The sequence below is a fragment of the Lutjanus erythropterus genome, chromosome 14 (genome assembly GCF_056507025.1).
Source record: "Lutjanus erythropterus isolate fLutEry1 chromosome 14, fLutEry1.hap2, whole genome shotgun sequence".
Taxonomy (NCBI): Eukaryota; Metazoa; Chordata; class Actinopteri; order Lutjaniformes; family Lutjanidae; genus Lutjanus; species Lutjanus erythropterus.
The window spans coordinates 17,224,230-17,238,074 of record NC_139330.1 but is presented as its reverse complement, the minus strand read 5'-3'; the positions used below and the strand labels follow the sequence as shown (position 1 = coordinate 17,238,074).

At 39.8% G+C, this 13,845-nt stretch overlaps 1 protein-coding gene across 7 annotated transcripts in view; it reads left to right on the top strand.

Moving 5' to 3' along the window:
- Positions 1-1,093: 1,093 nt before the first annotated feature.
- The window catches only part of tp53bp2a (tumor protein p53 binding protein, 2a), a 36,325-nt gene continuing 23,573 nt past the window's right edge, over positions 1,094-13,845 (top strand). For 5 of the 7 annotated variants that reach the window (XM_084735184.1, XM_084735183.1, XM_084735179.1 and 2 more), the window contains exons 1-2: positions 1,094-1,240; positions 1,541-1,698. In XM_084735184.1, coding sequence (XP_084591310.1) covers positions 1,672-1,698 — 27 coding nt within the window. In that variant the 5' untranslated portion in view covers positions 1,094-1,240; positions 1,541-1,671. Of the gene's footprint in view, positions 1,241-1,421; positions 1,440-1,540; positions 1,699-7,250; positions 7,437-13,845 lie in introns of those variants that run through there. The other 2 variants (XM_084735181.1, XM_084735180.1) reach the window with 2 other exon arrangements.

Sequence of the window (13,845 nt, the reverse complement as noted above, 5' to 3'; positions counted from 1 at the left end):
AGTGCATCATTAGATGGTTTCAGAGAGTTACAAGCTTCTGTAAATGCATCGTGAAAACAATACAGCATGTACTGATATTAGAAAATGTACTTTGTAATTTGTACTTTTGAATACTTAAGTATTTTTAAAAACATGTACTTTTGAAAACTTAAGTATTTTTAAAAGCAAGAACTCTAGTACTTTAACTCAAGTAAAATTTTGACTGAGCAACTTCCACTTGTAGTTGAGTAATATTTGACCAGGAGTATCTACTTTGACTCAAGTACTGGGGTTGAGTACTTTGTCCACCACTGCTGGTACTCCACTGCCTGTAATTTTAGATTTTGATTTAATTGTGCTTATTTAGTTTCTATTTTATTCTTAATTTTTAACCCATGCACTTTTATTTATATTTTAAGTTTCTCTGCACTCTTTTCTGTCCTCCTTTTGTTGCTGGGAATCAACAAAAGATAGACCTTTTTAACAGCAGCCATTTTGACATGAAATAATAGGATAAATAGTGTTTATGATACTAATTAAGGCTATTTTGTATTCAGGTCAGAGTCAGGGTGCTGCTGTTGTGTATGTTGGCTCACTGGAAAAGCTTTGCTGCACGAAATATAATTGGACCTTCATTATTATCAATGGTAACACCTATGTTTACCCATTTATTTTATATCAATAGGGCAGCCGTGAAAAAGTCTATTATCCTATCATAAAAATGTGATATTTTCAGGGACACAGAATGATTGGTAGGAACTGTAAATGAGATGTGTAGCATTCAAAATTAACGGTCAAACGCCAGAGATATCTTAGTTAATTATTTGTAAAGTCATAAAATAATCTTTAATATAACGTGTCAGTGTTACCTGCCGTAACTCCACCCACTTCAACCTTAGTTTTCAACTCGTCAAACACGAGCAGAGTGAGACCTCTTACTTTTCTCCGATTCAACTCGGGTCGATCCCTACTTTTAATGGAAGTTTAATTCGGTGCCATGAATGTCACTGTCCAGCTGAATTATGTCGTCCCGGAGTAGACTTTTGACGAAATTCGTTTTCGTTTGCTTCTAAGTGAGCGGAAAGGGGCGAAGTCTCACGTCTCGCCGTTGGGGGTGTTTACTGTCCCAGAACGAGGCGGAGCTTGAATTCCAAAGTGGAGTGAGTTTCCTCCCGCTACGTCACTCTGGGATAGGCTGCGAGCTATCGAGCAACGCTGTCAGTCAACGGGATTTCGGACTGGTTACCTACGCGTTCTTAGGGTGAGCAAAAAACATGAAAAATCTCTAAAAAACTCTCGCATATATTTTTATATAGTCCTATCTGTAGCTTATTCACAAAACTCCACGGTTATTTAGTAGTGCCTCGCTTTCGGGACGAGCCGTTTGAAAGTTCCAAGCGATGCTCACAGAACTACAACGGAAACTTTTGTCGTGAAGGCCTTGTTATTTGTTGCAACAGGTCCGAGACACGGGGCACAATTAACATCATTACTGTGTTTTATTTTTTGGATTATTTTGTTTGAATTTGTGAAGTAACGACGTGTTGTGTTTTTAATACAGAAACGGGACCCCCAAGCAGGAGAAAGTAGCCTTGCCCGTCGCGGGTTTAGGCTCAAGGATTAAAGTGATCGCCAGTCCCACAGCTTTCGTCGAAACTGCCAGTGGGGATTCATGCTGTGTTGGTTAGCTAAATGCGGTACGAAGCTAAAATGATGCCGGTGAGTTCATGTTCATTCACTTACCTGTAAGTTTTAACCTTGTCTTATAGCGTAATATTCCTGTTCTCGACATTATATCACCGCACTAACCCCCCTGCAATGTTACCACAGTGGATTACCTGGGCATTTAAATTGACGTGGCAAGTTGATGCGGTTTCCTCTTTGTGCCAGTACCAGAGATCTGTCAATGGACATTACTATGGCAGCTCAGGCTTCTGTTAGGAAGTTTATTAGCTGTGACAGCTGTGTATTTAGTGTGTGATCGGTGCATGTGGTCATAAGTTACGTCATTTATTTGCATTCTGGGATGTTAAAGAGCACATACACTGTTACCTTACATATAAGCCAGTCCTCTGCGTCAAAATGCCTTGTTATATCTGTATATCCAGTTTTAGGACAGTTGATACCTGACGGGCTAGTCTGTACTGTAGATGCATTTATTCGTTCATTCTGTTCAGTTGTACGCTCTGTTAGTGTATACATATCCATCCTGCTCAGACACTGAACAGAAGGCACCTGCCAAGTCTGGCTCACACTACGCTAAACTCAGCTCTGGACTTCTGCCATGTCATCACCATCATCGCTACCATCATCATCATCACCATCAGATGTCCATAGCTTTTGCTGCAGTACAAGGCTCTATGTCTCAGCACTTCTTTGATGTGTGTACAGAGAGCAGCGGGACAGTGGTCTGAGTGTCTGAGCTCTCTGTAAAGATTAATCTTCTCAATAAATAGTTTGAATAGTCTAATATAGTAATGCAGTTTTGCTTCTATGTTGGGACTGTGCTGTCTTGCTGGTAGAGGAGCAAAGTTCAAAGTAGGACAGGGCAATATATTGATATCTTGATATGAGACTAGATACAGTCTTATAGTAGTTACATTGTGATGTGGCATAAGTGTTGTCTTTTGCTGGTTTTAAAATCTCCATTACAGGAAAATTATGTGATTTTCTGAACTTGATAGACTCCTCTAGCTGTTCTGTTATTTTATTTCCCTTTACCCACTTATTCATGGTATGGGTATATAGGTAAGTCTTAATTTATCCCTGTGGGAAATTTTCAGTCTCACAGCAGCAGAGTTATGAAAGGATGGTAAATAAGGGACAAAAAACTAGACGGTACAGTAATGCTATAGATTGTCCTCATTATTTATAAAAATCTAATGGTGTTAATTTGTTGTGACGGCACCCATAATCATCCCTACAACACTGTCTTAATATTGGAAAGTATTAAGTTCAAAAATATTGTGATATGATTTTATTCATCTCACCCAGCCCTACTTTATACACTGTTGTATAGTTTAATCTACAGCAAAGTATCATGTTTTATACTATAATCATATGTTTGACCTTAATGAGAAGATACAGTATGTTATTTTAGAGAAATTGTCAGTGTCAAGATATACATATTGGTATATTTCAGAATAGCCTAAAAATGTTGATATTATTTATAGCCATATTGCCCAGCCTTATTAATTGTTAATTAAATAAAATGTCAGAAAGTACTGAAGCTGTGCCCTTCAGTTTCCCAGAGCCCAAGGTTAAGTAGTTATAGGCTATTGCTCTTTTTGTCTGACCAACATTAAGATATTCACTTTACAGTGGTATAAAACAGAGAAAAGTAGCAAATCCTCAGATTTTTAGAAGCTTGAGAGTGTTTGCATTTTGGCTTGATAATAGACTATAGTCACTGTTGGAACATAAATACGGTAATATTCCCTGGTTTTGCCACAGCTTCTCTGGTTAATTCTGGACCATTATTGTCTTTGTGTCTGATGAAAAATCCCGTGTAATCTTATGTGGAAATATGCTCATGTCCTGCTAATGTTTGCCCTCTCTGCTCAGACCTGTGCTTCCAGTAAAACAGCTCGATCAGTGAATTAATCATCTTACTGTGGAGACAGAGTCGTATTTGGATGACTCCCGTCTGGTGCATGACCTCAGTGTGCTACTAGCATGTAGTCATTTATTATCACCGTTCTCTGTTCTTGTGGACAACAATATGAATTGTCACCTTTACATGTTTTCATACAAGATCTTTCTGTTTATAGGCCATATCAGACCTTGGTAACTGCTTCCTTTATCCCAATTCTGTCACCAGAGAATTTATCTGTGTGTGTGTTTTGGTGTGTTTGAATGAGATACAGCTTCTGGCATTGGCCTGATAAACACAAAATGGCCTCTGTATAGCCATGTCTGATGCGAGGTATTGTCTTAGAAATTACACCCACAGCCCATGACCCTGCTTGTACAGACCAGGGGCTCGGGGGTAGTGAGAATGTAGTGTCGTAATTGCTGGCTGGGATAGTAAATAGGGGGTCACTGTTTCCTGAACACAATGAGCTGTACGGACTCTTTAACAGCGTGTTGCAGAGAGCACATTGTGTGTGTGCCTGTGTTGTCGCAGCACCCTGATAAGGGATGCTCTCCCTTTATTGACCCACAGCACGGTATAACTCATTTGCCCCTGATTCACTGTTATCTTGACTCAAACCAGTCTTTGTTGTGCAGACACTTATTAATGCCACATTTAGGTTTGCATTTTCTGCTGTTTTTTAAGCCCATATTTCATTTTTGTGTACTTGTTGTCGAGATCAGTTGTATTCATTAAACTACTCTGGCAACAGAAAAGAACAGAAACCAAACTGGAAGCAAAATATGTTAGAAGTCTGATGAGCTACTTTCTTTCTACGGCAGAATGAAAGTAGTTCCTACGTGGGACTGTTCACAACAAGGTCTGTGAATTATCTTGAGTAAGCAGGTCATGATGTAAGAAACATTTGTTTTGAGTTGTTTAAATGTATTTTTGGCACTTTGAAAACCACAAGCTGAGTGCCATCTTTTTCCATTATATTAGGGAGAAGGCAGACATCTCTATGGCTGAAATATATACAAAACTCTGCAATGCACCCTGCATAAATCTAGATGGATAAATAGTTCTACAGGCCAGAGGAAAAATAGGTATTTTTGATGCTCTGTCTGTTTAACATATGTCAGGGAAAAGTTCCTGCATGATTTTGGATTTCAAATGTTGCAGGTACAAATCTCATATCACTTCCTCATTCCTCTTCCATGACAAGCATTGCTTGCTGTAGAGATTTTAAAGTAGATAAACTTTTTTTTGTGCCTGACTGGCCTGCATTATTTAGTTTTCTTTTGTTTGACCACACCGTGTTGCACTTACAGCGCTACAAATCTCACTGTTGCTAGACTTTGTGGCGGTGTTATGATGGTGGGAAAATGAGGTGATGCTTTGAGAAGCCTGATTTTGCTGTGTGTGTCAACAGAAACCTGAGAAGGCTTTCTCTGCTCCCATCACAGGCTTTGTGTTTTTACTCTGTGGGAGAGTATGTGGTGGTTGCGTAAGCAGACAGTCACATCAGTGATCGCCAAGGACATGCAAGGGTAATGTTTTGACTTTTATGTGAAAAACAACAGTTAATGGGGGTGACTACATTACCCAGAAAGAGTGGTGTAAACAGTAGGCTTGTAATGATAAGCAAGCTGGTTATCGATGTTCTGTCTTCATAACTGTGAGTACTATAAGATTTTGTACACAAGGCTGATTTTATCACCACAGGGAAGAACAAAAAATATTTGCTGAGACAGTTGATGCTCTTTTGTTTTCAGTGCCTGCTGTTGAATGCTGCAGAGCTCTAATGCCACAATGCTAGCATCACATTAGCCCGGTTTCTGAGAGTGAGAACAACAGAGTCACCTATATTGACGTACCCACCTTGGAATATTGAGTGACTGGGATCTGTGAGAAATCCAGGTGAAAAGTGGAATTACACATTAAAGGGACAACTCTAGAAAGACCCCTTTTAAAGCAACAAAGGCTTTGTGACAGTATTGTCTAAAATTGAAACACTAGTCTAGCCACTGAGAACAGGGAAGCCATGGTTCAGAAGTGTACCCAGGGTGGTCTGTGAATCAGCTTTCTAGGAAACTTGTAACAGTTTTTCACTAATTTGTCCCAAGATAAAGTAGGAACTGTACTGAGGAACTAGGCGAGGAATAAAAAGTTTGTTTAGTGTCATCTTCTTTGCTCTTTTGTTACATCTGAAGAGCCATTAAGATAAGGTAAATAAAACTGTGAACAGAAAGCAGGGGCGAGCAGGGGAGTTTTTTTTTTTGCATGTGTCAAGATAATGCAGTCACACTGTTCTTTCTAATTTACTGCTGTGAACTCTGATGTTTGAAAAAAAAGAGTTAGAAATGCTCTGCTGTTAAAAATATTTGATTGGGAAAAATATGGCCACTTTTAGAAACTGTACTTTAAACATGGCAGATATTCCAGCTTCTTTGTATTTATAACTATGTCAATTGTATTTTTAAACAATGATTCTACTTATTTTGTACATGCAATTTCCAACTTTTACATTGAATTTGTATTGATTTTTTGTATTGTTTATACTTAACTTTAGTATATCTCTTGAGCATGGTTAAGCTTTTGAGGGTTTCTAGCCACACCTCACATGTACTTTTATATTTCCTTTGTGTGTTTATCTTCATTTATTTTATGTGTGCATACAACAGACAAAACCTAAGAATCGAAACCGAAACTTAAAGGCTTGGGTCTTTGGTCTGGAACATGGCCTGGGGTAGGTTTCATGTGTAATTTTGGTTCAGATCAAACTGAAAAGTCATAAAATCTGGACCAAATGAGGAAGATGTGAAAGGGGTCTTAAGCATTCGTAGTCCTACTATTGATGTGACTGGAAACCAGTACTTGCCCAGTACCCCTGTAGTGTAGACAAAAACTATTGCCCAAGAAATAAATTCCTGGTTCCTCTGATCAAAACATGGCTAATTGTTCCCAAAAATGTTCCTGGAAAAGGGATTTTGTACTCTGCCTCCTCCAATCAACCCCTCTCCTGTTTCACCAAGCGGTCTCTTTTGCATATGGCAGATTAAACACCACAAAGACATCATTCACTGTGCATTTTTGTGGAGGCCAATTAGCTTAGTGCGTCTACCACATTTTGAATCGCTACCTCTTGGCTTTTAGCTTCCTGCAGGTGTTGGTAAAAGTTAGTTTTGCATTCATTTAAATCCCATGAACAGTTTTCCCAATCCTTTGAATGCTTCACTTTTCAATTATTTATATAGCACTCTTAGTTCATTCAAGTCTGTGCATGTTATCTGTTACAACTTCCAGTTTGTTGTTTCTCTAAATTACTTCATCCAGCTGTCAAGAGGGCATGGAAAAAAGATACATCCTCTACTTTCTGCTTCATTTTGACTCCCATTTCCCGTTATCTCCCAGATAAGCTCAAAGTAGGAACTGTCTCATCACGTAGACCAGGACTGGAAGACTGTTGTGAGAGTGCAGATTATAAAGTGATAGGCTAAGTACTGCAGTGCAGACCGAGAGAAGAGGTTGTTCTGATCGAAGAGTCACAGCTTGCTGCAGCTTCAGTGTGTTGTAAAAGCTGCTTGTTTTTTATGTTGCAGCTGAATGAGGCTACTGTGCCTTCTGATTGCCTCTGCGTTCTCCTGTTTGTTACCCCTGACCTTTTCTCCATTGGCCTCTCATCCTTCTAATGCAGCATAAAGAAAGTGAGGGAGAGAGAGAGACGAAGAGGAGTAATGCGTAAAGCCATTAGGGAGCTTTCTGCTGCCTCGCCTTTTTGAAGGACTGCTATGCTGGAACTGTGTCAACTCTTGAAGCCATGGCAGGGGGAACCGAGATGATGCTGCAGTGTCTTACAAACTTGCTGTAATCAGATTCAAAGGTGACTCCCTCAACAAGACCTAGTTGACTCATTCACTTACCTCAGCAATATCTGTAATTGAAAGTGTGTGTGGACATAAGGCCCATCAGCCCTAAGGTGAGACCCCTCAAGCATGGTCAAAAGATATGGCCTCTGTCACAGACACATACATAGACACCACATTGGCCTTTGGATCATACGTCAGTATCGTTGCCATATTGGTAAAGAAAAATACAAGTAATGGAGGCGCTTGTTTTTTTCATGTTATGTTGTCACAAATACCAGGATTTTAACCTTCAGTACAATATTAAAAAACTATATTTGGTACCTCTTTCGGTACTATGACAAAAGGACAAATTTCTGACAGGATGAAAAAGACTGACCTGAACTGAGGTCTTGAATGTGCACTTACAACATATTTTTATAGCTTTGGCACTTTAAATACTAATAACGGACATGTGGTACATGTGGTATTGAAAAAGTATTGAAGTATTGATTTGTTTTTCCTCAACCGGCCAATGCTGGGTTTATATGTCTGTGGCCCCTGTCATCTTCTGCTGCTGTCAAACTGCCTCACATGGTCCACACAGTTGTCCTACTTCTCCCTGAGGCATTATATCACGTATACGCTGTAGCCAATCCCAATGTATTATATCAAATCTGTCTGACACCCTGCCTTATTTGGTCTGACTATATCCATGCTCCTCCAAGGCATGCATATAGTCAGAACCAGCCTTTCTACAGTACAATATGCATGTGTTGACTTCACAGGCTCTCTGTTTAGCATTAAACAGACTCTTGCAACATTATGACAAGATGAACACAACTGTATATTTTATGCTACTTCCTGCAGAGGGAATAAGAGTGAAGTAAAAAGAGACAACTTTTACAATGTTTCAGATCAGCAGAAGGCTTCTTTGCAACTGTCCACAACAGTTTCAACCATTTTACTGCAGTTGTAAAAGTACTGGAATAGCTACTTGACCGTTGCGTTGACACAAAAAATTGTGGTTACGACTTATGAGTATTTTCTGTATACTGCACCATATTAAAATGACTAAGTTTGGGTATTTTGACTTTTGGTTATTTGAAAAGGACTACTGTAATTTTGGGCTCTGGCAATTTGAGGTGTCTCTTTTATGAACAATAGATCAGTTATTGAGAAATAACTAAATTGTCTTTAATGCATTAGTCTGTCTTGTTACAGTTTCAGTTTGAACCATGAAGGAAAACACTCATTTGAGCATTCAAAGTGAGAAATATTATGCATCAAAACAAAGGTACTAGTATTGTAAAAACTGGTAGTAGTATAATATAGTATATAGTATAATAGTGAACCAATCACTTTCTGATGGGAACATCCGCAAAGATAATTGGATACACCAAGCTTAAGATAATGAATTATCTTTGATGTTGCTGTGGGCATTTTTAGTATTATTGATGTGAAATCCCAGTGACGTGATGGGCTTTCATTTGGTAGTTATCCTGATACTGCAGAGTAATTCAATTACTCTACAATCCCTTGTGATTTGTCTATTCTTGGTAACAGGAAACTGCAGTGGCAGACAGTTTTGATCACTCTTAACTCAATATGCAACCAATTGCATTTGGACAATGATCTTGAAAGACTAATGCAGTAGAATTGACCCTCACAAGGAGAGTGCGGATTGTCAAGGTGGGACGTGGAGACTGATATGCTTCTAGGCTGGTTTGAAGTTACAGTATTAAAGTATTATTCCTCTAACTTGTTTTAAATTGTTTAACCTCACCAAATACATTTTCATCAAGACTACAATTTCCTGTTAACTGCTCTGTTTATGTGCTCCACTTTATTGCTGCAGCGCACATGTTCGCTATCTGAGCGATCAGTGGGAGTGCCACACACACACCAATGTAGCATTCCTCCCTCTAATTGGCTATGGGTACAGTGTTGATCTTTAAACTCAAGTTTAGTCCTCTGTCTAAACAACTGGAGAGGCTTGAAAAACCTGTTCCCCTCCAGCCTTTCAGTCTGTTATTAATGGCATCTGCTTCAGGACCCCTTTGGCTTTAGTGGGAGAAGGAACCCAAATTACACAGGAAAGGGCCAAATCAGCATCATTCTTTTTGGCTGTAGGCTTTATAGCTGTTATCTTCTGTATACAGTAAATCACAGTATAGCCCACACCCCCCTTCAGGGACTGCAGCTTATTTAACTTTATACAAAATGGCATCATGGACAAAGAAGCCTGTTTCATTTCCAAACAATAATCCAGAACAACTGTTACAGTATATCTTTGTTTCTTCACGCCTCTTTCTCAACCTCTTGGCCCTCTTTTCAACAGGGCAGGTCAAGTACATGCTGCCGGCTGCAGTTACTCTCTTCCTCTTAGATGTGTTCTTATTACAGTGTCTTTTGTCTGATGGTTTGATGTTACAGCCTTTCATCTCTGAGAGAAACACACACACTCAAATATGTGTTATTGTTTCCAGAACAGATGTTCTCAAGCATGTGCCACTGATGCTGAAGACGGGTAGGAAATAAACTTTTTAAAATGTCAGTGTCTACCAGCCACAGACAGATAGGCCTGGATATTTAAATTAACCAGCCACTCAATAGTAAATCATTATTTTGTGTCTGAAATCTACTAGCCACTTTCATATTTAGCAGCTGGCTGGTGCTAATTTCCCAGCCTGGTTCAACTGCAGTTTTTTGTTTCTCAAGTCACTACAGTACCTGATTCTACGTATTTAAGCACCTTAAATTGGATACTGAACAGTGAAACTGCTTATAAGAATGAACACCTACATTCCCCTGGGCTTTGGTTACCCAGATGGATATTTTCTCTTAACCTTAAGGCATAGTGGCTGTAGCCTAACTGCAGGCTATTGAATTTAAGCTTACTATTGTAATACTGAGCCAGGAGTCTGTTGGAAGGCTATATTTTTATATAGCAGCTTAACTTAATCCCTGAGATATAGCCCCAATGACCTAGCCTTATAGCTGCTCAGCTTTGAGAATATCTACAGTGCACGCTGCAGAGTTAACAGCCACATTTCTTTGCACTGGCTATAATTGTCAGTTTGCAATTCGGAGCTGCCACACCAGCCCCAAACCCTGGGAGACAGCTTTGACTTAGCTGATGCTGTGATGGAATTAGAACCCTATCACTATAATAGTGAACAACAGCAGCAGAGGCAGCTTGTCCCCCTCTCCTTCCCCAGGGCGATTTCTTTGGCCTGTCTCAGGTAGGAATGAAGTGCAATTCAGCAGTTGCTTCTGTCATCCACTCTGATAGACAGAAGGCCAAGTATAGCACATTTTTGTCAAACATTGTCATTATACAATCCAAATTGTGACTGCTCAGATCTCTGCTTATGTAAGGTTACCTGAGGTGATGCTTTTTGATCGGCTATTGTGCTACTGTTTTGTCTGATTTGAAATGGGCCTATCAGGTTGTTATTGAGCTGTTTAATTTTACTCGCTGTTGTATCTATGAATATTTAATGAACTCTCCAGTTGTCTGGCTGAGGCAAAGTGGGGAGTCAGGGCACTCGTCCCATCTGTCTGTCTAGGTAGACCACTTAAGGTAGTCTTTTTTCCCCCCTTAATCAAGCTAACAGAGGCTCTGCAGTAGGGGCTGGGTATTCTGGAGTGAACTAAATATGATAATTACTGGAAGCTAGCTATTCCAGCACTTTTTCTTCATATAGCTATTCTGTATTAGGGCTGCACAATTAATCAAAATATTATCTAAATCTCAATATGGCCAAGTGCAATGTCCAAATCGCAGAAGCTGCAATTTTTTGATAAATGTGTGACAAAACAGCATTGTAATATAGGGCTGCAGAGATGCTCTGGGCTACAAAACTCCTTCCCCAGATATAAGAAAACATGCTTTTTTGGCACAGAACACAACATCTTCCTGACATTTTACCAGAGTTTATGGTATTATGGCGGTATTTGTGTAAAACCTATGGAAAGCAGCTCAACTCAACTCTACTTCACTATAGATAGTACTCCCTGAACATAGGTGGAGCTGATCGTCATAGTGACCTTATTCCCACAAACAACATACACTGAGGAGCTCTGCTTTGGTCTTGAGAAGCTGTAGCCTTTATTCACAGACAAACCTAAACTGTACATTGACTGCCAGGCTGACATCTGCTCCCATTTTTCCTCCACCCATTGCATGTTCAGTGTCACACTCTCCCACCACAAACAGTATAATCAGACTGCCCGTTGTACTATCGCACAACACGCTCCACTGCTCTGAAAAATTAGTAGACTACAGTTTTTATTGCCTTACTTTTGACCTCGAGAATAAACCCAAAATAGTCCCAGGGCAGAAGATTTTGTTATTTTTTTACTGCTTAGTCCTGCAACTTTATCCTCTAGATGCCATGTTTCCAGGCTAGGCTGTCCACCAGTAGAGAGACAGTCATGACAGTACAGCATCTCCGTATCAATTTATCAGAAAGATGAATGTCTGTATTTGTGACAGTATTTAAAAACATACTGTTGGGATTTCTTAATACCCTGGTATACAGTAATACTTTTATATATACACCCAGGCCTAATCACCATGATTTTTTGTATTTTTCTTCTATTTTTTATTATGATAAACAGTGCCCCCAACGCAATATGAATATGCAAAGATGTATAAAAATTAGCCTGATTAGCTTAATTAATTATACATATGTAGCACATGTGTGCAATATCTTATCCCATAAGCAGTGACCGCATGCATTAGTTGGATGAAGGTCAGCAGCAAAGTGCTAACTCATCCAGATCAGGGCTTCTACAGGGTAGTGGTGGCCCTGGATCATTAACTTTAGTGCTGAGGAGAATTGGCTGTCAGTGTAGGCATTGCCCACCCCCAAGACTCCATTCCCCTCCCATCAGTGTTTCTGTCTTCTCACTCTCTTTCAGCCTTGCTCTCTCCCACCCTCCACTCTCCACCCCCCTCGCTCTGTTGTCTCTCTTTCACTCTCCAAATATTAACAGGGTCATTTGAATGTCCTACGTTGCTGGGAAGTTGTGATGATGTCAGCTGCTCTGTGCTGATCTGTGAATGGCCTTTTTGCAAATGCAGATTTATGAAATTGATACTATTTCATGTTTTTTTTAGATGCAGGCTCTGATATTGTCATTTATTGTGCGGACTGATTCCAGTTTAGTTCTCAACTACATGCCACAAACATGAAAAGCACTCTGATTAGCAGACAGGAAAGAAAAAATCTTGGTTTTGGTTTTGTTTTTCCGGGTGGTCTTCCAACACAGAGGTATCAGATCTTCTATGGCCAGTAATGAACACAGGACAATGTCTGTTTACAGCTTTTTGTACTCTAGATTACTGACAAGGGTGACTCACGGCTGATTCACTCAATTGAGTATCTTTCATTTACATCTGTATGGAACAAACCTGTTGAATCAGGCCCTCTGACTCAGACTGCTACCCCTTGCTTCCGCCTTCACCTCATCACGGAGAAGAGACAAATCTTCTCTGGTTGTGTGTGTTGCTATGGAGACTTTAAGAGGAAATGTGTCACCTGCCCACTCATTCATTAAGCGTCATTTGAAAAATAAAAGGCGGAATAAAGCCACTTATCTTAAGGCTGTTGTCCTTTTGCTCGGCGCACCCCACAGTTTAAAAGCAATCCAAATACTTTTGTTTCTGCACCACAGCTACAGCTGCTCTGCTTGCTTGCCCCTCAAGCCCTTTGTGCTTGTGACCCTGCTGACCTGATGTTCCCACCATTGCCCCTATAGGCACAGCCGTTCATGGCAGCGTGCCGAGAATAGAAAACCTCACAGTCTAACCTGGAGGTTTGGGACACAAGCAACAATACTACAGTATTCCAACAATTATACTCTTTCCAGGTTATTCTAGTTCTTGGCCTGCTGCTTGTCTATTGTAGCTCTATTGAAGTCACTGTGCAGACATTACACTGTGCCAAAACCTGAGGCTAAAGCAGAGAGATTCTGTAAGTTCTAGTTGTGCCATGCCCCTGGACACCTATGTCATAATATTGGTTTTGTTTTAATCTTACTGAAGTGCTCTTATTCATAACATGTGATCAGAGAGCATATTCCAGCTAAAAGCCTCTTCTACACGTTTGTATATGATTACATAGACACCCTGTTTTTAAGAGTATCACAAAACCAGAATATGACATTTGAATTTCTCTCTATTTTCCGTTGGTTTTAGGCTTAGTGCAGAAAACAAGCTCTGTGGCAAACAAAAGTATGTGATATTTAGGCTATCCATTTTGTTTAGAAAGGTAATCTTCACAGATGAACAATGCTTGATAATTCTTAAAGTGTAAACGCTATCTCCAGAAGTAAGGAGCTAACATTGGTCTTGAAGTTATACACCTTGGTCCCATGACTTCATTAGCACTAAGTGACTAGTGTTCAGCGTGATGAGATTTAATTCCCTCAACAATC